The sequence below is a fragment of the Pyxicephalus adspersus genome, chromosome 2 (genome assembly GCF_032062135.1).
Source record: "Pyxicephalus adspersus chromosome 2, UCB_Pads_2.0, whole genome shotgun sequence".
NCBI classification, from domain to species: domain Eukaryota; kingdom Metazoa; phylum Chordata; class Amphibia; order Anura; family Pyxicephalidae; genus Pyxicephalus; species Pyxicephalus adspersus.
This window is the reverse complement of record NC_092859.1, coordinates 80,057,117-80,078,053: the sequence shown is the minus strand read 5'-3', so window position 1 is coordinate 80,078,053 and position 20,937 is coordinate 80,057,117. Positions and strand designations below refer to the sequence as shown.

At 36.3% G+C, this 20,937-nt stretch overlaps 1 protein-coding gene across 1 annotated transcript in view; it reads left to right on the top strand.

Moving 5' to 3' along the window:
- Nucleotides 1–20,937, top strand: part of MON2 (MON2 homolog, regulator of endosome-to-Golgi trafficking) — a 56,193-nt gene that overhangs the window by 14,862 nt on the left and 20,394 nt on the right. The window contains 15 exon segments of the mRNA XM_072401204.1: nucleotides 270–382; nucleotides 493–597; nucleotides 1,124–1,204; nucleotides 1,653–1,726; nucleotides 1,884–1,974; nucleotides 5,775–5,876; nucleotides 9,035–9,145; nucleotides 9,737–9,912; nucleotides 9,992–10,154; nucleotides 12,261–12,554; nucleotides 12,705–12,903; nucleotides 14,079–14,704; nucleotides 17,060–17,203; nucleotides 19,586–19,603; nucleotides 19,891–20,019. Coding sequence (XP_072257305.1) covers nucleotides 270–382; nucleotides 493–597; nucleotides 1,124–1,204; nucleotides 1,653–1,726; nucleotides 1,884–1,974; nucleotides 5,775–5,876; nucleotides 9,035–9,145; nucleotides 9,737–9,912; nucleotides 9,992–10,154; nucleotides 12,261–12,554; nucleotides 12,705–12,903; nucleotides 14,079–14,704; nucleotides 17,060–17,203; nucleotides 19,586–19,603; nucleotides 19,891–20,019 — 2,426 coding nt within the window.

Here is a 20,937-nt window from a genome sequence, read left to right as displayed (position 1 = left end):
TTAAACTAAAAGTTCTAACCAGTGGCTTTTAAACTTTGCTTACAAGCTACTTTGTGTGAAGCAGAAGTGAATCTTGTGGTCCACTTAGTCTGTGTGGGCCCCCTCCCTCATAGCAAGGGGCTATAAAGGGTCAGGGTCATGTAAAGCACTTAATGCTACTGTAAATCATATTAAATAATCCTTTTCATTTTATGCAATGTTTATTATTATTTGTTATTTTCTTTTTATTAGTTTGTTGTACTCCTTTATATTTTTTTTATTTTTCATAGCTTATTCTATTCAAGGGCAGAATGTACAGATGATCAGCCCCTCCAGTGATTCACATCAGCAGGTAGTAGCAGTTGGTCAGCCTCTAGCCCTGCAGCCCCAAGGAACCGTGATGGTAGAGTATATTTATTTCAGTTTTCTCTTTATTGTGTTATGCAGGAGTCAGGTAATAAAGTTTGTGTGCCTCCAAATAAATAATGTCTTTCTACATATGTTTTCATACAGCTTACTGCTAAGAACATCCAGTGTATGAGGACACTGCTTAACTTGGCTCATTGTCATGGTGGATACCTTGGAACATCCTGGCAGCTAGTGCTTGCTACACTTCAGGTACTTGCTTTAAAAAACTCAAATGTTTATAGTCATATGTTTTGCTAAATGAGCCTCTTTGTACAATCTGGGCCTAGGAAATCCATTGGGTTTCACAGGGAAATAGATATTGATTAGGAGTCCAACAAACGTACTTGCATACACCACAAAGATCCTGCACTTTCACTTTAGCCCTGCAGTTAGCTTAAGGTTAGTAACTTTTATTTTTTTTATTTTTTTCGATAGGTGATACCTATTTACCAAAATGTCACATAAGGTAACTGTCAATAGCGATTATGTTTAGGCAGCAAATTTTACAATGCCAGTTGTTTGGCACCAAATACTTAGAGACATTACCCATGCACCTAAACAACCAGAACACTTTTTTAGTGTTTTTAGATAAGTTGTATTCATTACATAAGAATAATTACTTGGTATAAGATTACAAATTCCTAGGTAAACCAGTAACTAAATGTGGTAAAATATTGTATATTGGGTTTGTTAATTCTATTGTATAATGTTTTTAAAATGGTTTTATTTATTTTAGCACTTGGTGTGGATCCTGGGATTGAAGCCCAGCAGTGGTGGGGCACTGAAGCCAGGGAGAGCAGTGGAAGGTCCTAGTACAGTAAGTATTTATTGTTAGAAAATCCACATGTTGAATAAAGCACACATTAAATAAATATATATATATTTATATATCACATACTTTATGTGATACTGTGTTTATCTTTGGAATGTTTGCAGTAGGTTTCTTTTGAGTGATCTCTATTGGATCCCAGTAAAAGACACAGCACCATGCTTATGATGCATTGGTTACTTACCTATAAAGTGACCCAAAAAAGCCATGCCCAAACATCAAACAAACATACTGCTCGCTCACTACTTACTGTTCATGTTCCTAAATCACATCTGTGCCACCAATTGTGTTAGCTAGAGAAACGCTGATTTATTTTCACAATAATGTCGATATGTCGGAATGTGCCATCATTTTTAAACAATTAATGGGGAAACCATAAATTCCAATTAAATAGAGAAAATCTGATGTTATGTTTTATTTCCACTTCTTTTTTCAGGTTTTAACCACAGCAGTTATGACAGATTTACCTGTAATCTCTACTATTCTTTCAAGACTGTTTGAGAGCTCTCAGTAAGTTACTTCCTTAGACTTATGGCAGTTTCTAACTTGTGTTAAACCTGTTTTTCCATTATACTTCTAGGCACCAGATTCTTTAAAGCTAAAAGGAAAAATAAAAAAGGTTGCATGTAAAAGGTTTTATTTAACTGGCTGTGTATATTCCATCCAGATACCTTGATGATGTGTCCCTACACCATATGATTAACGCCCTATGCTCATTGTCACTGGAGGCTATGGACATGGCATACGGCAATAGCAAGGTGAGACTTAAGATTATTTTTACTGTATTATTGTCTTTTCTGGGCTCACTGAAGTATATACATTTGAATGATTTATAAACCCTTCATAACTAGGGTTGCAAAACTATTAGATTTTTCCAGTATTCTATCCCAGTAAATATAACTGTATTTAAAAAATAAAAATACAATAACATGTAAGTGTAATACCATGGTATATAACTATGGTAATTTGCATATTGAAACCAGTGGTGTGTGAAAAATTGTTATCCTTAAGTGTAATCACTCTGTTTATAAGTGTTCTAAGTAAAATTTCCTTCATTGAAAACATTGTAAAGGTATGTAAGTACCTAAGTATTAAATCTACTCAAATGGAAAAATGATTCCTATAACTGTTACACTCTCAGTATAACAAAGGTTTTCAAGCATTAGGCAAACACAATTGAAGCCAATATGTAGGCATTTTTGTAGGTCATTTTATTATTTAAGTTTTTGTTTTTTTATTATGAATTCAAGTTAGAAATGGGACAGTGGGACGCATCGTTTATTTCTGAGTTAACATGTCAGAGTTGTTTTTGTTTGCTTATGGCTGGTACAGACATTTTGATCCTTATCCAGTGCATAGATCCTGTGACTGTGTGATGTAGGAGAATTTGATTACTGGTGGGTATTTGTATACACTTTCTCAGCCAGGACAGGCTTCTTCAGAGGAAGGTACATATATGTGAAAGGATGTGTTTTAGCCTCCTAGCTCAAGGCAGAGTAAGGTCAGACTAGGTATGAGCATAAATGAAGATATGTAACCAATAGAGAATGAGGGACGCATAGGACCTTTGAACATGATAGCAATGGTAGAATGAAACAAACCAGTGGAAAATCAAATAGTGTGCTAGACAGCCCATGTGTTGTAATGTTTAGGTATAAAGTTGTTTACACTGCAGTGGTAGTTCAAATATAAGATCATAACACAATGGATCGCAAAGTAAAGTAATTTGTGTGAGTTATCCATCCATGACAAAGTGAGGGGTTTATTGTAATGCCAGGCTTTTCTGCATTCATCTTTTTCCTTTCCATTTTCCCTGGACCCCCCATTGAGCTACTTTGAATAAAGAGAAAATCCTAGTATTTCTGACTACAAGGGAAATATGGCTCTTGATGCAGTGCTGGGTGTCTAGCCGTGGTAGTGCTGTCAAGTTGTTAATACAGGTGTATAGCTCTGTGTAAGCTCCCACCAGGACAACCTGAAGAGTTTCATATTTTTACTCACGCGGTTGAATGAACTGGCAAAATATGAGCACTAAAATTTGTTTATTTTCTATCTTTTTACATCATGAAATGCAAGTTTAATTTCACTTTTGTTGTTATGGTAAAAGAAAGTTCATTGATTTCTGTCAGGCCTAACCAATAGGCTGGGTGTAGACATGGCAGCAGGATATCTGCCTACCCTTACATGACTCAAACAAGTACTGGGACATTCTTTGACCTTTGCTGCACGCTGGCAGAGACATACATTCAATACTCTGGACCTATCACACCTTTCCAGTATGGAACTTACGAGGAGATATTCCAACAACTTTGAATATCTCTCTTAGCCTTAATGAGTGCCTCTGACTGCCTGAAGTCCTTGTCATCCTTTTTATGTAGTACATAATTAAATGTTCAATTCAACCACAGCTATATATAGACTTTAGGTTAAAAAAAAAAAAGATACAGCGATACACAGTCAATGTGCTCTACAACTGAGCAGTGCCTGCCGATGTTATAAGGAATTATGACTTCCCAAATGTATAAATACGTGTCAAAATTAAGTTTTAAAAAATGTACATTTAGGGGAAATACCTCAGAAACTGAGCCTAAACTGTTAAAGCTCTCCAAGGCTGGAGGGGATACACTTTCATCAGTGAAGCTGGGTGATCCAGAAAACCTGGAATGGATCTGGTCCAAGAATAAAAACATTTGTTAGCAAATGGCAAATTACTTTGAAGAAATCCATTTCGTGTTTGCTAAATCACCCAGCTTTACTGATGAAAGTGTATCTTTTTCAGTCTTGGAGAACTTTAATAAATAAGGCTCAATGTAGGGGACACCTAAGCATTACTGTCCAAATACTCATTAAATATCACCTGGAAATAGCAGATTTTCTGTCCAGAGGATAATCCTAGTCTAGACTTGTGCTTTTCCATCTTCTTGATTTCGGGCATAACTTGTACCTAAAACCATGGGGGCATCTTCAGGTCCTTTATATTTGAAATCAGCTGCTAAAGCCTGTTTGTTCTTTTTTAGCAATGACAAGTCTTATGTACTTATTTCATACTAATTGTTAAGCTAGGCTGATTAGATTCAAGATGTTTTGTCCTATTTTCCTTTTTGCATTCTATAATGCATATTCCAATTAATTTTAAGTAATACAGTTGCACGTTCCAGAAATGACTGGCAATGTTCCTGAAAGTTATCTGGGCCTGGCAACAGTACAACTTACTGTCAGCAAGAGTTTGTATGCCTGTGGGTTACAGCTTGTTTGAAATATGTACAGATAAATAGTAAAGTCACTTTTGTGGATTCACTATCCTGCCATGTAAGCTGTCACATTTTATTCTTTTTATTAAACCCTTCTCTTTGGTATAATTTTACTGCTTGGAGATTATTGTCATTGCAAGAAAACTAAGGAACGAGCTTCAAATAATCGCTGCCTCTGTTCAAAGCTTAAGTTTGTGTTGTCATATGGTGTCATTTCATAAGTATTGATATCAAAGCTGTTAACAGAGTTTCTGTTCCCATCACATAACAACTAATAAGCCTTTATCTTGAATTGTATTTGATCTAGAAGTTTTATGATATTTTGAAGTCGTGCTATGACTGATGTGAGCTCTGATAACACAAGGATATTGTGCTGAATAGTAAAGTGTTAGATTAAGCCAAGAATGTTTTTGAGAGTTCTAATCATGCAATGTGCTGTATGTTGTGCACTTTCATACATTTATAAGGTAAAAGAGATTTTATTCAAAACTACAGCCTTGTGTAAAAAAAAAGTACACCCAACGGAAATTGTCTATCTTTATTCAAACCATGCCTACAGATAACGATGAAAAACGCAAGGAAAATTTGCCTATTTAATCATATATTTACCACAAATATCAATAGATGTAATGGGGTTCTAAGGAAAGAATAACTACACGTATGGCTCCAGGTCATTCCTTATAGTGGAATGATTGATTTTATTTATTTGATGATTTCATTAAATCCCTTTGCCAATCTCTCAGGGAGACACCAATTATTCGCACCTAATCTGGAACATCCAATTCTGATTTTTTGAGTTTGAAATCGTAAGGTGACAAATCTGTATTTTTAATGGTTTAGGTTATGAGAATGAATACATCATATGACTTTTAGTGTGTCATTTGAAGTATATTACCTTTATCTGTAGGCTTATTTGTCTGTTGAAAAATGTGGAAAAAAGTCAAATGACTTCTTTTATATTTGGATTTCTTCCGAGTTATTTAAGTACCCCTTTGTCACCTTAAATAAAGTTTAGGAATAAGAATTCTAAAATTAGAATTGTTTCTATTGCCTAAAAGTAGACCGTCATACTCAAATTTTAGGTCTATGCTTAACTATTTTAAGAAACAACCTTCAAGTGTAGGCAGTTTCAGTGTCTGAAATTGCTAATGGATTTACCCCTGTAATGTGTCAAATTCGAAAAAAAAGACCCAACACCCCCGTTTATCTCTTAAATGCCAGAATTTTATCGGGTAGTATAGAACATTTAACAGTTGAATAATGTCAGATAGACCACAATAATTTTATGAACTGAATATTTGTTGTAGGAACCATCACTCTTTGCTGTGGCCAAGTTGCTGGAGACAGGATTAGTGAACATGCACAGAATCGAAATTCTATGGAGGCCTTTAACTGGACATTTAATAGAGGTAAACAAATATACTTTCTTGTGCCTTGTCAGTTGTCCTCTTTGTCATGCTTCTCTTTAAACTAAATTTCGTCTTTTGTTACATATTTCAACAAACTATCATATACACTTACTGGCAACTTCCTAATACCAGGTTGGACCTCCTTCGCAACTGCTGTACTTCCTTATGGCATAGAATAAACAAGACTCTGGAGATTTTAGAGATTAGAGATATTTTAGCCCATATTGACATAAAAGCCTCACACAGTTTTTTCTCCTATTCTGCCACATCCAGAAGGTATTCTGTTGGTTTGAGATCTGATGACTGTCGATTTCATTTGAGTGCAATTACCTAATTGCTACGTTCAGAAAACCAGTCTGATATCGTTTGATCTTTGTGTCCTAATGTTTTATTGTGGTAGAAGTAGAACATTATGAGTATACTGTAGTCAATCAAAAAATGGGCATGGTCAGCAAGAGTACTAAGGTAGGCTGTGGCCTTTAGGAGTGCTCATTTATTACTAAGGGGCCCAAAGTGTGTCAAACATTTATCCCACACTACACTGCCATCATGATCCATTGGTTGATATAAGGCAGGATGGATCTATGCTTTCATGTTGTTAATGTCAAATTCTGACCCTACTATCCAAATGTTGCAGCAGAAATCGAGACTCCTCAGACCAGTCAACCATGTCTACCATTACCTGCGATGCCATGTTTAAAATCACTGAAGTCACCTTTCTTTCCCATTCTGATGCTCAGTTTGAACGTTAGCAGGTAGTTTTGACAATGTCTGCATGCCCAAATGCATTGCGTTGCTGCCATGTGATTGGCTGAATATATATTTTTATTAACAAGCAGTTGAACATGTGTACCTGATAAAGTAGCTGGTGAGTGTATATAACAAAACTTATAATCAGTATATGATTGGTCATAAACCAGCAACACATTCAGCACTGTTTATCTGTCACTAAAGATTCACAAATCAATGAACTGAATGGGTGCCAGCATTATGAAATATTATTTAAAAGTACAAACAAACAATACAAATATTCAGTGCTTAACCCAGAAATTTTTTTAAGCCGGGTGGGAATAAATTGTAGGCGGGTGGAAGCCTATGAATTATGACCCAACGCATCAGTAACCATCCAAAAACAGCTGGGTGGTTGCTGAAAAGTGCTGGGTGGTGCACCCAGCTAAAATGGGCCGGGGAGAACACTGAATGTTCTTAGTCCGCAGAGTTTCTGTTGTTTCAGATCCTGTCTGTAATTTGTAAACATGTAAAATGTCATATGTATATGTGTATACACACACATTTTATTAAGGACTGTTGATTATTTTTTTTAAATCTAAAATACAACATTAAATAGAAATGGGAGATGCCAACTTTGTTTTAAACATGCAAGCTCTTGGGCTGTCATTCTCATTCTTCTCAAGCTGCTGAGACAATCATGTGCATAGGAGACATCAGAACATCTGATAAGCACGTGCTTGTTCCAAGTCAGAGACTTACTAAGTAGAACAGCAATGTTTGACATGCCAGCCCTGGAACATGTAAGCATTGTAAACAAGTCAGTATTGCTTCCAAGTATGTCTTTTAAAAGAGTGGTTTGAAGTCATAAAATTTAGATATCTGCTTGTGTCGTGGACCACACACACAATATTTTAGCAGTTAGCAATGTACAATATGCCTTCATGTTTGTTGTTACCTGTATTCATTGGGTACTCTGTCTTTTCTCTTGTGCTTGCTCTTGCCCTGATTAGAAGGTACGTTTTCATCGCATGTTTCAAATGTGCTTTGTCCACTCTTCATTTTTAATTTTTTCGATTTATAAATCTGACATAAATAGCACCAATGCTGTATGATGCAATTTTTGTGATAATTATGTTGGTAAGCTCCATGATGACCTTGGGCAGATTATTGTTACTCACTTTGGTCTTTCTTGATAAAATACTCCCTTCCAACTACTGTATTAAATATCATTTTGCTTTGATATTTAACTCGAATGTATGCAAATTTACCTATTAATCTTTACATAAGTATGTATTTTGTGTAACTGTTAACTAGATAGATTGATCTATTAATCCCAATTAATAAAATGAGTTTTCAGGTTAATTTCAAGGTTGACTAAAATTTTTATGTGCTCCCAAAATTCAGCCAGAGCCTAAATTGTTAGCAGTATACAGGGGGATTTACAAGTTCTGCAAAGAGGTAGCCTATTAAAAAAAAAAAAAAGGATTAGCTATGTACGTACTTTCTCCTTCCCTTTGTCCTCTATGTAATGCTTTATAACGGGTGTGTTACAGTTTGCTCTGTAATTTATATACGCCCTTTTGTGGTTACAGTCCCCGGAAATTGTTAAAGTTTCCAAGAAAATTTTGCCTCCCTCTAAAAATTTAAGAAACTCACAACAGTCAAATTTGATTTGAAAACTTGTATTTTACTCATTTCAAAACACATACAGGAGACATGGCAGCCAGTTTCTGTTTTGTGTTGGAAATAGAATCGATAATATATAAGAGAGAAATTCCTGGATATTTGAGACAAACCATACATATTAACTCCGTGGCCACCCAGTGCAGGTTTCTTTTCCGTCTGTGCAGTATAGGCATGTACTGCCTATTAAGTATTTTCCTATTTGCAATAGATGATAAACCTGTGCAAAATCTTTGTTGATCTAAAGTTAATAGTAGAAAGCTTTGTATATTGGAAGTTGTTTTTGTCTGTGTCTCTGTTTGAGATTTTCCTTAATTTCTTGTCTCATTGACAATTATAATCTGGGCTGGAAGTGATGATAAACTTCCCACACTGGGAACTGAGAGCGATACAAAAGAATTGTAGGGGATCCAATGCTTGTCCACTCCTCCCAGACAACACAGCCACATCATTGAGAATGAAAAGAACTAACTCTACCTCTCCCAGACATAGACCTCCTGTACAGGGTGTTACAGGAATCATCTATCCAGCCCAATTCCATTGCTGTCTGCATTTAAAAAAAATATATATATTCTATTACTTGGAATAATTTGTGCATGGCGTTTAGCTGTTATAATGTTTTATACATTTTTTTTCTCTTCTCTAAATGCTATAACAAAGTTTGCTTCACAAGCTTTTACTTACCAGGAGATTTAAAAACAGAACAAAAAGCATGCTCTTATGTTCTTTACACTTGTTTATAGGTTTGCCAGCATCCAAACTCCAGGATGAGAGAATGGGGAGCTGAAGCACTGACATCACTAATCAAATCAGGCCTGGCTTTCAAACATGAGCCAGAACTCTCCCAAAACCAGGTATTGTACTACACCTTCATGTGCTTGTCTCAATTGCAAATCTAGGCCAGAACCTTCCAAGCTGTCGGCAGATGGGCTTTCCACATAATCTCTGTTCGAAATATGTCAGGAAATATTCAATTGTGCTCAACCTTTTTCATTGAAGGTTAGATTTGACTGTCTGTAAAAGCTGTGAAATATTTTTGTAAAACAAATATCAAGTGACAAGTTTAAGGATAAATAGGCCATTTCAAGTGACCCCATGAAAGAGGAATTCAACTAATTATCCACTGTTACTATAGCTCTATTATCAGAGCTATTTAGGTCTCTAAATATATAAAAATATATTTGTAGTATGGAAAAGCTGCTAATAAGCAAGTTGAATTTTTTCCCTAAACTGACACCATAATTATCTGTAGCTGTGTCTTCTCTATATAAATCTGTGAAAGCCATTCAGGTTCTGTGTCTGTTCCAACCACTGCACCATCATTATAGTTACTCCTAAATCTATGGTATATAGTGTGTCTTTTAACTAGGTGATTTGATTTTTTTTTTTTTTTTTGTTACAAACTTCTTCTTTTACAATATGTTGCACTCATTTGTGTTTTATAGAGACTGCAGTTGCTTTTATTAAACCCCTTGAAGGAGCTGTCAGCTATAGCTCACCATGATATCCGCCTGAAACAGCTGGAGTGTGTATTACAGATCCTTCAGAATCAAGGGGACAGTCTGGGACCAGGTTGGCCTTTGGTCCTAGGCGTTATAGGAGCAATAAGAAATGATCAGGGGTGAGTGCTGAGAACAGTGTCCTCAGGTCAGGTCCACTCTGCCATGTCATTTATAATATTTTTTTATTTATATATATAGGGAGTCTTTAATACGGACTGCTTTCCAGTGCCTTCAGTTGGTCGTGACAGACTTTCTTCCCACAATGCCTTGCACTTGTTTGCAGATAGTTGTAGAAGTGGCTGGAAGCTTTGGACTTCAGAATCAAGAGCTTAATATAAGTTTAACATCCATTGGTTTGTTGGTAAGTTTGTTTGCCTTTACATATTTTTTGCATTCTGCTGGGTGCAGGCTTGGTCACAGGTGCAATCCATGTTGTATCTGTGAAAAAAGCTGGCTATGGGTTATTTTCTTGATCTGGCCATCTTGATCTGGTCTGATCAGAGTGATGTTTGTGTGTCTGTATGCTCTTGCTGAAATCCACTGACCAACTCTAGCCAAGCATGCTTAAGGAACAAAGTAGTTGGTTAAACCAGTCATCAAGTGTTCTCCGCTTCCTTTTACATAGCCAGAACGTATATGTTTGAACTGTGTACTTGTACAGTGACTTTTACGTCTGTAGGTGCTTTGAGACCTCAGCATACTAAATTTCACTTGTGTTTTATTTTTTTAGCAGTGGGTTAATTAGCGGTTAGCCCACGCCTGGTTCGAGGTAAGAAAACTTGCTACTATCGTTTACCCCGAACCAGGCGCGGGGTAGCTAAAAATATAAACAAGCTGTGCAATCCGATTGTCATACAACATTGTATGACAATCAGATTACAATTGAAAAAAATACTTACCTTGTCCCCGCAGCTCCTCTGGAGACGTCTTCTGTCTTCATCCGGTGTGTGAAGTGACGGTCTCCGGGGTTTCCCGGTGACGTCGGTGCGGACGTGAGGCGGGGCGGGAAATTCAAATAACTTTGTATTGAACTCTGTATATACAAAAAAAGCTGTATTGAGTCCAATACAAAGAAATCTTTATACATTATATATAAATAATTGTATTTTGCTATAAAGAAACCTTTATATATTATATATATATATAATTGTATTTTATTAATATTATATAAGCTACTGTACATATACATCACATTATACACAATTTTTTTTTTTAAAAGATTGTTTTTTTTAATAATGTTTTATAAACATTTTTTTTTAAAGTTTATTAATAAGTTTATTAAATTTTGGACATATTTCGGTGAGTCATGCCTAAGAATTATAGCCTACAATCTAAAATAAATTTCCATGCAAAAAAATGTTTTTTTTTTTTTTTTTTTTTAAAAATATGGAAGTACGGAAAGAATTAGAACACCCGGCATTCATGAACGCATCCCTCGGCGATTTTGTGATGATGTCAGTGCATACGCCCGTCGACGGGGGTCATAGCGGGAAATTCAAATATTTTGTATCGGATTCAGTACAAAGTCCTGTATGCAATCCAATACAAAATAATACAAAATATATTTATGTGGTTTTGTCTATAGGTATGTGATGTTGGACTGAAAATTTACCACACTAGGGAGGTGTTTTAGAAACATATTTTACTATACTATACCGAATTATTGCATTTTCAGTATTTTTTATTTATTCATGCATTCTTGTTTAAGCTGATTTTTGTGTTTTTTATTTAATTTTATCATTAAAGTTTTTTTTTTTTTTTAACATGATTGTGTGTTTTAAACTTTATTATATTCTGGATATCTACTAGACCCTTGTTTGGACATATTTCTGTAAGTTACAGGTCTACAATTAAAAAAAAAAATTTCATGAAAAACAGTGTACCGCTTTTGGTACAGAAATCCAGACATCAGTGAAACGCCCAGGAGGTTAAGCCATTGTGTGAATATTATTGTTTTTTAAACATGTTTCTTATGTTCTTGTACAATTGGGAACAGGTTTTGAAAAAGCCTAGCTGGTACCACCAGTTACTGTTTCCTGGTGCCTAGTGGTGGTAAAAGAAATGTAAAGCTGCGTACACACGTGCAATTTTTGTTGCACAAAGGACTACACGATGCATGAACGGTGCTGTACATACAGCACCGTTCTGCTCTATGTAGAGGGGAGGGGGAGAGCGACGAAGCGGCACCCTGCTGCGCGCTCTCCCCCTTCCCTTTCATTAGGATCGGTCGTCGTTCATCGTCCGTGGATCCGCCAGGACGGTCGTTCGGACGATGGACGACGCCGACTGTACACACGCCAGATTTTCGCCTGATATCTGGCGGATGCCGATTATCGGGCAATAAAAATCTGACGTGTGTACGGAGCTTTAGTCTGATCATGCCCTTTATCAGGAGTGTGACTATGTTATTATAAGCTTATGTGTTTTTTTTTTTTTTTTAAATCTTGTAATATCTTTTTTTAAACAGTGGAATATTTCTGATTACTTCTTTCAACGAGGAGAAAATATAGAAAAAGAACTAAACAGAGAAGAGGATATTCTTCAAATGCAAGCAAAAGAGAAAGGAGTAGCTTTAAACCGACCTTTCCATCCAGCACCACCATTTGATTGCCTCTGGCTGTGTCTTTATTCTAAACTGGGAGAGCTGTGTGTTGACATGCGCCCTGCTGTCAGGAAAAGTGCAGGCCAGACTTTGTTCTCTACAATAGGGGCACATGGAACTTTACTGCAGCATCCAACCTGGCACACTGTTATTTGGAAGGTATAGAACAATGAGTTGTCCATACTATATATACATATAAATATTTTTTTTTTACTGATCTGTAAGAAAATAAAGTCAGAACTGTTTTACATAATGTAAAAGACCAGACCTTAATACTTTTTTTTTTTTTTTTTTATTAAACTGCTGTAGGTCCTATTCCACCTATTGGATCAAGTACGAGAATCTTCTACTACAGCTGATAAAGAGAAAATTGAATCAGGTGGTGGCAACATCCTAATTCATCACTCCAGAGACACCGCAGAGAAGCAGTGGGCTGAGACATGGGTACTAACACTAGCCGGTGTTGCCCGAATATTTAACACTAGAAGATACCTGCTGCAACCTCTGGGTAAAATGCTTAAAAATTGTCTTGAGTTCTTCTGGAGGAGCTTATTGAAAAACACCATTTTATTCTGTTATTTATTCAGTAAAAACAAAACACATAAGCTCCTATTGTGCTTTTACATGCAGGTAATATTTGTACCTGAACCTGTGTTAATATCTGCCTCCTATAAACGCATGTACAGCTGTACTTAGGTTGGGAGAGAGCTATATTGCTTTGCTTAGTGCTTGTCAGCCTGAGTATGCTTACTGGAGTAAGTGGGTTGCTGCTATTCTATGGTTCAGTCTTAAGATTGGCGTGGTGTCAATGTTTCTTATAGTCACCTGCCACATGGGTGAGTACAATTGCAATGATTTCATAGAGGAAGGGTGATAAAATGCTCACTTAGAGGATGTCTGCAGCTACAGGAGTATGGTAGGACAAAAATGCAAGCATATCATTAGGATTCTGTAAATATTTTTCCTGGAATTTACAGTATAGCAGTAACATATGCTTATAGTTTAAAATCCTTTTAGTAACAAATAATATTAGTTATAAGCAATTATTATCAAGCAGACGAAAATTGCATAGGCCTTGTTTGTGCCAACAAAACAGCTCGGACCTCCTTGTAAGTCCTTATATTGGCCCATATTTCCGACTTCAAACACATCACCTTCACAAACTGACTGATCACTTGCTGCCTAATGTATCCCACCCCTTGAAAAGTGCCACTGTTATGAGATCAATTTTATGTATTTCAGTATACTCTTCACTATTAGTATTATACAGTATTTTTATAGAGCTGACATTACGCAGTGCTGTACAAAGTCCATAGTCATGTCACTATTCATTATAAAAATGTGAATTTAAACTTATTTAGGATACATTCTGCCCTTTTAAAGTTTGTGTGCTGTGCAGCTGCACTTTGGAGCCTTATCCTTAAATATCAGAGCTCACATAGAATTATGCAATCTACAGAGTTCTGCAAAATACAAATCAATAGACAGGAAATGGTATTACTCATAGTTCATCAAACTTGTCTTTAGTAGCCACTAACCAATAATGCTTTTCAGATCTCTTTCTAGAGTTATACCTGTGCCTCAACATGGCAATTAAATTAATTCAATAAAATGTGATCTTGTAATTAGGTGTGAATATGGAGATGTACCTATATAAACTGCTTTCTTTCATTCCTAATGCAGGTGACTTTTCAAAGGCCTGGGATATTCTTTTGGACCACATTCAGTCAGCAGCTCTCAGCAAAAACAATGAAGTCTCCTTAGCAGCTCTGAAAAGCTTTCAGGAAATCCTGCAGATTGTGAGCCCAACCAGAGAGACAGATAAGCCAGAGACCCTTCCTGGTATTTCAGTAACTGTTCCTGCTCTTTTTGGCCCAGTCAGTGTTGCTGGACCAGGAAGACCATTGACAAGAGCTGACTCAACAGGAGAAAGACTTGCAAGGTACAACTCTGAGCAGCCCATAGCTATGGATGAGATTGAAGACTCAGCTATGTGGTGGGCAGCCTGGAACACCTGGTACAGGATTGGTACGGAGAGTACAAAGCCACCAGCTACATGTGACAAACTGACATTCATCCCAAGTCAGCCTTTCCTCACAGCTTTAATTCAGATTTTCCCAGCTCTTTATCATCACATCAAAACTGCTTTTAACATGGATGAGCTACAAAAGCTTGGGGTCATATTACATGGGGCTGTGTCAGTGCCTATAAGCTCAGATGCTTCGCCTTTCATCCTACCCTCTTATACAGAAGCAGTGTTGACAAGCCTGCAGGAATCTGTGCTTACAGCTTTGGATGTCCTACAAAAGGTGACTATTGGAACCATCTGCTTTTTAGTTTGTTTCGTATTTCCTTGTTCAAATGGCATGGCACCATTTATTTGGCTAAAGGACAAATCTATGTATAGAAATAAAATAAAATTCCTAGACAGGAAACATAAAAAAACACATTAGGAAGTATGTTTGTTGGACTAAGGGTATATGATTAAATATTTTAAAGTAGCGATACAGAGTGGGATAATATACAAAAGATAACTGCTTTCGTACTTATTTCCAATAAAAAAAAAAAAAACATTTGTGTTAAAAACAATAACCATCCCCCATTTATGCTTGTTAGGTTCAGAAGAGCTGTAAAAGTGAGAGATAAAGCATGTTTTGCTTACTGTTAAATCATTTGTCAGGCTAGGTCTTCCTGACTTATTTATTTAGCAAATGTATCTACTTTTTTGTGCAACACACTTTAGGTGCAATTCTGTTTGGAGCAGGCTCCAATAAAAAGAATCAAAATAAGCCAGTTTACCAGATACTTCTTAAAATATATATAAAATTTATATTTGCTGGTTGAGTATATTTACTTTTCCTATCAGAAGTGGACTAAGATTGAAGAATGCACAATGCACATTTGATCTGGATAAAATATGCCACAGCTACATTACCATCCTTTGGCATTTTGAACCCAGGTAGAATGTGCATTGTGTATTCTTTAGTTTGCAAGGGGCTGATAATTTCCATCAGATGAAAGAGCTGCTTTAAGTTTTTTTCTTGTTAAAGAGACATTCTAACACGACAATGTGTTTTGATAAAACAACAGTGTCACCGAGGGAGGTTCATAAAAAGTAGGTGTGGAATAATTTCTCTTAAATACAGGCTTGCTTAACTTTCTCTTCCATTGATTTGTTTTAATATAATTTAGGATAACTTTGCTAGAACATTTATTTATAATGCCAGTCATGCAATATATGTGTTTTTTTAGCACTGTGTTGCATGTCTTTTAAATAATAACTTTTTAAGGGTCTCTATCTAGACAAATGCCATCTAGACAGACAAATGCAAATACTCCTGGTATTATTTGACTGTTATCGAAATATGTCACTGTAAATAAGTAATAGTATTTTTCTTATTGTGTGTTATTACAGTAGCTATCATGGGCATTTAATGTGCAAATATTTATGTTTTATACACAGCAAATTCTTTAGTGCTTTAAGAAAATTAAATGGATGGTGCAGATTTTAGTTATGGACTTGTATAGCAATAAATTACAATCTGGTGTCAAACCTATGCAAACATTCTTTTCTACTTGGCTACACAATGACAGATTTTGCCACTTCCACCAAAGATTACTAAATAAAGTAAAGCTGCGTACACACTTCCAATTTTTATTGTTGGAAATGAACGGCGAACGAACGACGAACGACCGATTGGCCAAAAATCGTTCGTAAAAAAAGTAACCAACGACGCCGACGAACGAGGATAGTAGTTGGAAATGAACGACCGGATCGGATTGGACGACGATCGTTGACCATCTATCGTGTGTACGGTCGTTCAGTGATCGTCCATGGTCTGAGCATGCGCGGTGAACGAACGTTCGCTCACTTCCTGTGGTGCACGTCACTTCCTGTATCGTTCAAACGATCGCATCTATCGTGTGTACAATATCTTTGAACGATAGTGTCGTTATCTGTAGGTACAGGATCGGTGCCATACGATCGTTCGCAGATATCGTGCAGGATCGTTCGTCGTTCGTTTACCAACGATAAAAATTGGAAGTGTGTACGCAGCTTAATTTTTATTTAGTCTCTGCCTTGAAAAAGCTTATCTAAAAATCTCCTGAAAGTCAAACTGATAATTTTTTTAGAGGTTTTAGAGGTATTGGAGGCACCCACATAAGGAAACCAAAAAAAAAATTTCCATGTAGCTGAGTGCTAGAAAATCCCCAAGTGCTCCAACAAACTTAATTTGTTTTCTGCTGCGTGTCAAGCTTACAATAAAGGGGATGTAATAAAATTGTGCAAACAGAAAACATTCTTCCTGCTGATTGCATTTTCTTAGATTCTTGAACAGTTGGAAGCTGATTGGTTGCTGTAGACATCAATATATTTTGTCTGCAGCTAACTTTTTAATCCATCAACCCCAGTGTGTAATAAACATCCACTTGCTGCAGAGATTAGCAGAAGTTATCCGGCACCTGCTGATAGGCACCAACATATATTTTCTGTGAATCAAGTTGTATGCATTTGATGCCTGTATACATGGAGATTAAATTGTCGGAAGTAAAGAGAGTAAAAAAAAAAAAAACATTATCATGTGATAGCTAATCAGGGATTGTTATTTTATTGAGTTTGTCATACATCATGTCTTATGTGCAATCCTATTTTTTCATCACAGGCCATCTGAGTAGGACCTGAAAACATGCAGATAATGTATCCTGCTATCTTTGACCAGTTATGTGCATTTGTACAGTTCTCATGTAAACCTCCTCAATATGGAAAACTAGAAACAAAGCACATTGCAAATGCCAAATACAATCAGGTATGTGTCTGTACATTGCTATTGGCATCTGTATCTTTCTTGTTTGTGGTAGGAGCTATCTTTATTGGGGAACACACTTTTAAACATGGTGGAGGTGACACCCTATCTGCTGTGCTTGTGGCAACTTTTCAGACTGTATTTCACAATGTTCTTAGCAAGGAGTGCATAGACTCTGAACATTGTCCCGTCCTACCCTTCAATGTGCAAGTCTGATGCTGCATCTGAATCTATTTCAGCGAATCAGCCACCAACACATGGTCTTTGTTTTTTTTTTTTTTTGTTTTTTTTTTTTTTGACTATCACCTCTCACTTCAGCTTTCTTTGTGTTCAATTTCGTTACTTAGAGATAATGTCTTATACAGAAGGCAGATAATTTTGTCTTGCTAGATAATTGCGATAATTGCTAAGATATAAAGATATAAAGAATTATTCCACCCAGTGCTAAGAATTCTCTTCCATGTTAGATCAAGTAAAGCACACATACTAGTTTAGTTGCCGTGCCTGTGGAAACCACACTGCCCTTTGTCTTGACCCTTGATCATTTCAGCTATTTCTTCTATAGCATGATAGTCACAACCTTGCCCTTCATTTCTTTATATACTGCAGTATGTACCTTACCATGGGCCTCATTTACTAAAATATCCTATAAGATTGGTCTTCATTTCCCATTGCATTTCAATTGGGAAAAAAACAGCTCCTTTATATTAAGCAATGCTGTTCCCCTTTAAACACAATCAGTAACTGTATAACAGGACCCCATTCTGGAAACAAACAGATGTATATTCTTTAGCAAAGTTTATTTGTCTCACAATAGGAGCGAAAGGCACAATACCAGTAATGCACAATGCCTGTAATCTCTCCTTTACATCCTCCATATCCTTAACAACATTTATTTATAAATTAATATTAGAATAGTAGCATTGATTTTATGACTTACACATTGCACATGATCTCATATAAAAATATAGATATAGTTCATACAGCCCAACATTTGGGTAACTATACGATCGTTCAAATATAATCCACCAACAATGTACACACGCTGGATACGATCGTTTAAACTATGCAGGAAGTGACATGTAAAGGAGAAAGTGTACTGCAGAACCATCCACGATCACTGAACGACCGTACACACAATAGATTGCAAACAATCATTGCCCAATCAGATCTGCTGGGAAGGTCGTCCTTTTCCAGGGACAATCCTCATTCATCGGTATTGTTGTACACGTTTTTTTGTTAACGATTATCGGACGAACGCTTGTTAGTCGTTCGTTTCCAACAATAATTATGGCACGTGTGTACGCAGCCTAAGCTCATCCAGCCTGCCATACCCTTGTCTATTGACAGCACCACTATCAGGATAGCAGTTGATGTTGGCTTTCATGAGCACTAGTAGTTTTTGGAACAAGGTTAGCAATGTCCTTTTCTGAATCCTACCTGTAATCCCAGCCTTAGAACCTACCCTCTCTTTTATTAAGTTTCACCCTTCCCAGTATCCAATCTCCCTTACACCTGGTATTTGGTTATTGGCCATTTATAAACTGCTATTGGACAGGTGGTTGACTGGTGGATCTTGGTCTAGGAAGTGTCCAGCTTTTAACAACAAAATTAGGAATCTGCAAGGTGTCAAGGTGGCTTTTCTTGCTAACAAATGTAATAGACTCTAACGTATTTGACAGGTCATATAAAACTTTAAAGTTCCTGACAGGTTCACTTTGACGAAGCAGTAGTATTACATTAAGCAAGTATACCAACTAGCTTTGAAATTGCTTCAGCAGACAGTTGAATTTGCTCTTGAAATTCCCAGCTGTCATTTTTCAGCACAAGTCTGAATCTGATTAGTTACTTTGGGGCACTATACACAATTCTTATTAAAGATGCTGACAAATGAGGCCCAGTGTGAGGTTTTATCTCAGCTGAATCATAAAATAAATTTGAGCTGAACAGAAGATGAGGACAAGATGGCACGGGACATGCACTGCCTGCTGATCTCTCTTCAAAAGCATCTGCGGTAATTAAGTATTTCAGAGCAGAGGTTCTGTGTTTGGTGGAATTATTCTTTAATTACAATATGTAATATGCATGTCTGAAGTCTCAGTTCCTTAAGTGACTGTCCGATCGCACAAGTCACATTTTAATCATATCAAAGCTCACTTAGACATCAGCCATTGTGAGACTGACAAAGTGACTTGAATCAGAACTCATGTAATTAAGTTCCCTTAAAAATTATTTTATAATGATGTTTATTTTTATTTTCAATCAATGATAATAGTACTAGTGAATTTTAGTGTGCTCACAACTACAATTAACCTGTGTATGTCTGAATCTGAATTAACTTCTCTCATTCTGTTTATTCTGCACCAAAAATGGAATCACAAATAGATTCAACTTTTTGCACCGGTGAGTGATATTTACTTAAAAATTGCCCTGTCCTGAAACAAATAAATTAAAATGGTAAACCTGCACCTGTAGACTGGAAGGCTATCAGTAGTGTTCACCTATATGGACAATTTTTCCTTTCTTGTTTTAAGCATGCAAAGTGCTTCTGCAGCTTTCCCTTTCATGTCATGATCACTTACACTCAATCTGTATGCATGCAGAAATATGAACATTTACATTTTGGTAACTGTCAACGTGTCACTCCATGTAAGAATTGTAATGATTTTTAATTGTTTTTTTTGTTTTAGGCAGAATGGGTTGCCTTAAATTATGTTCCTTTTGCTGAGAAATCTTTAGAAGTTGTAGTGGACCTGTACCAGAAAACGGCTTGTCATAAAGCTGTAGTCAATGAAAAGGTTCTGCAAAATATTATTAAGGTAAATTCCATTTTTTATTTTCAATCTGTAAATAAAGTTCTGTGTTTAGCATGTATAGGTATGTACAGTAATTCCATTAACCTGGAAAACAAAAGTATAAACAAATGATTTCTGCTTTGTCCAAATGAGCCTAAAGTGCACAGTTGTTAAAGTGCTCTGCATGGATGAATAAATACACAATGGTAGAAAGTAATCAAAAGCATGGTCATTTGGTCATGTGATATCTGCTGAAAGGGAAATGAATTTGTTCAGAAAGGCTGATGTTCATCTTCATTAGCGAACAGGTATTTGAAACAAACACAGCAGAGAGATTAATTTATTCTGATAAACCGCTTCAGTGCTAATAATTTCTTTTAAGGAAAGCTTCTAACAATTGAATATAGATCCATTTTAATGGGAAAAATAGATAAAAATAATGCATTCTCTGAATAGGAAATAGTACCACTTGTTCTATTATACAGTATTAGAGTGTTAAAGTCAACCCCAGGCACAATAACTGTTTCCGGGGTAAAGCATTTAACATTCCTTTTCCTTTTAAAGCAACCTTCTATCATGTGTGCTTTCTTCCTGCAAATCTGCTTGCTCACGTTCTGGTTTTGTATGTCTCACACTGACCTTCCTTGATCACCCAGTTCTGCAGGTCTCACAGACCCCCAGTGACCCCATGACCTCTTGGTCATTCACAAAATGAAGCCTAGGATTGTGTGTTTTGTGAATGTCCTTTAGGAGAGAGAGGCAGAGATATGACCACAATGTAGGGGATCTGTAAATCCTAAAGCACTAACATTCAGTTGGCATGGAAACTGTTAAAGTTTAAAATTTTACCTTGAGAATGCTAGAATTGTGCTTGTTTCCATATAATAAGATTAACATTGGAAAGTTAAGCCAGTTCTTGAAAATGACAAATGTATTTTTTAT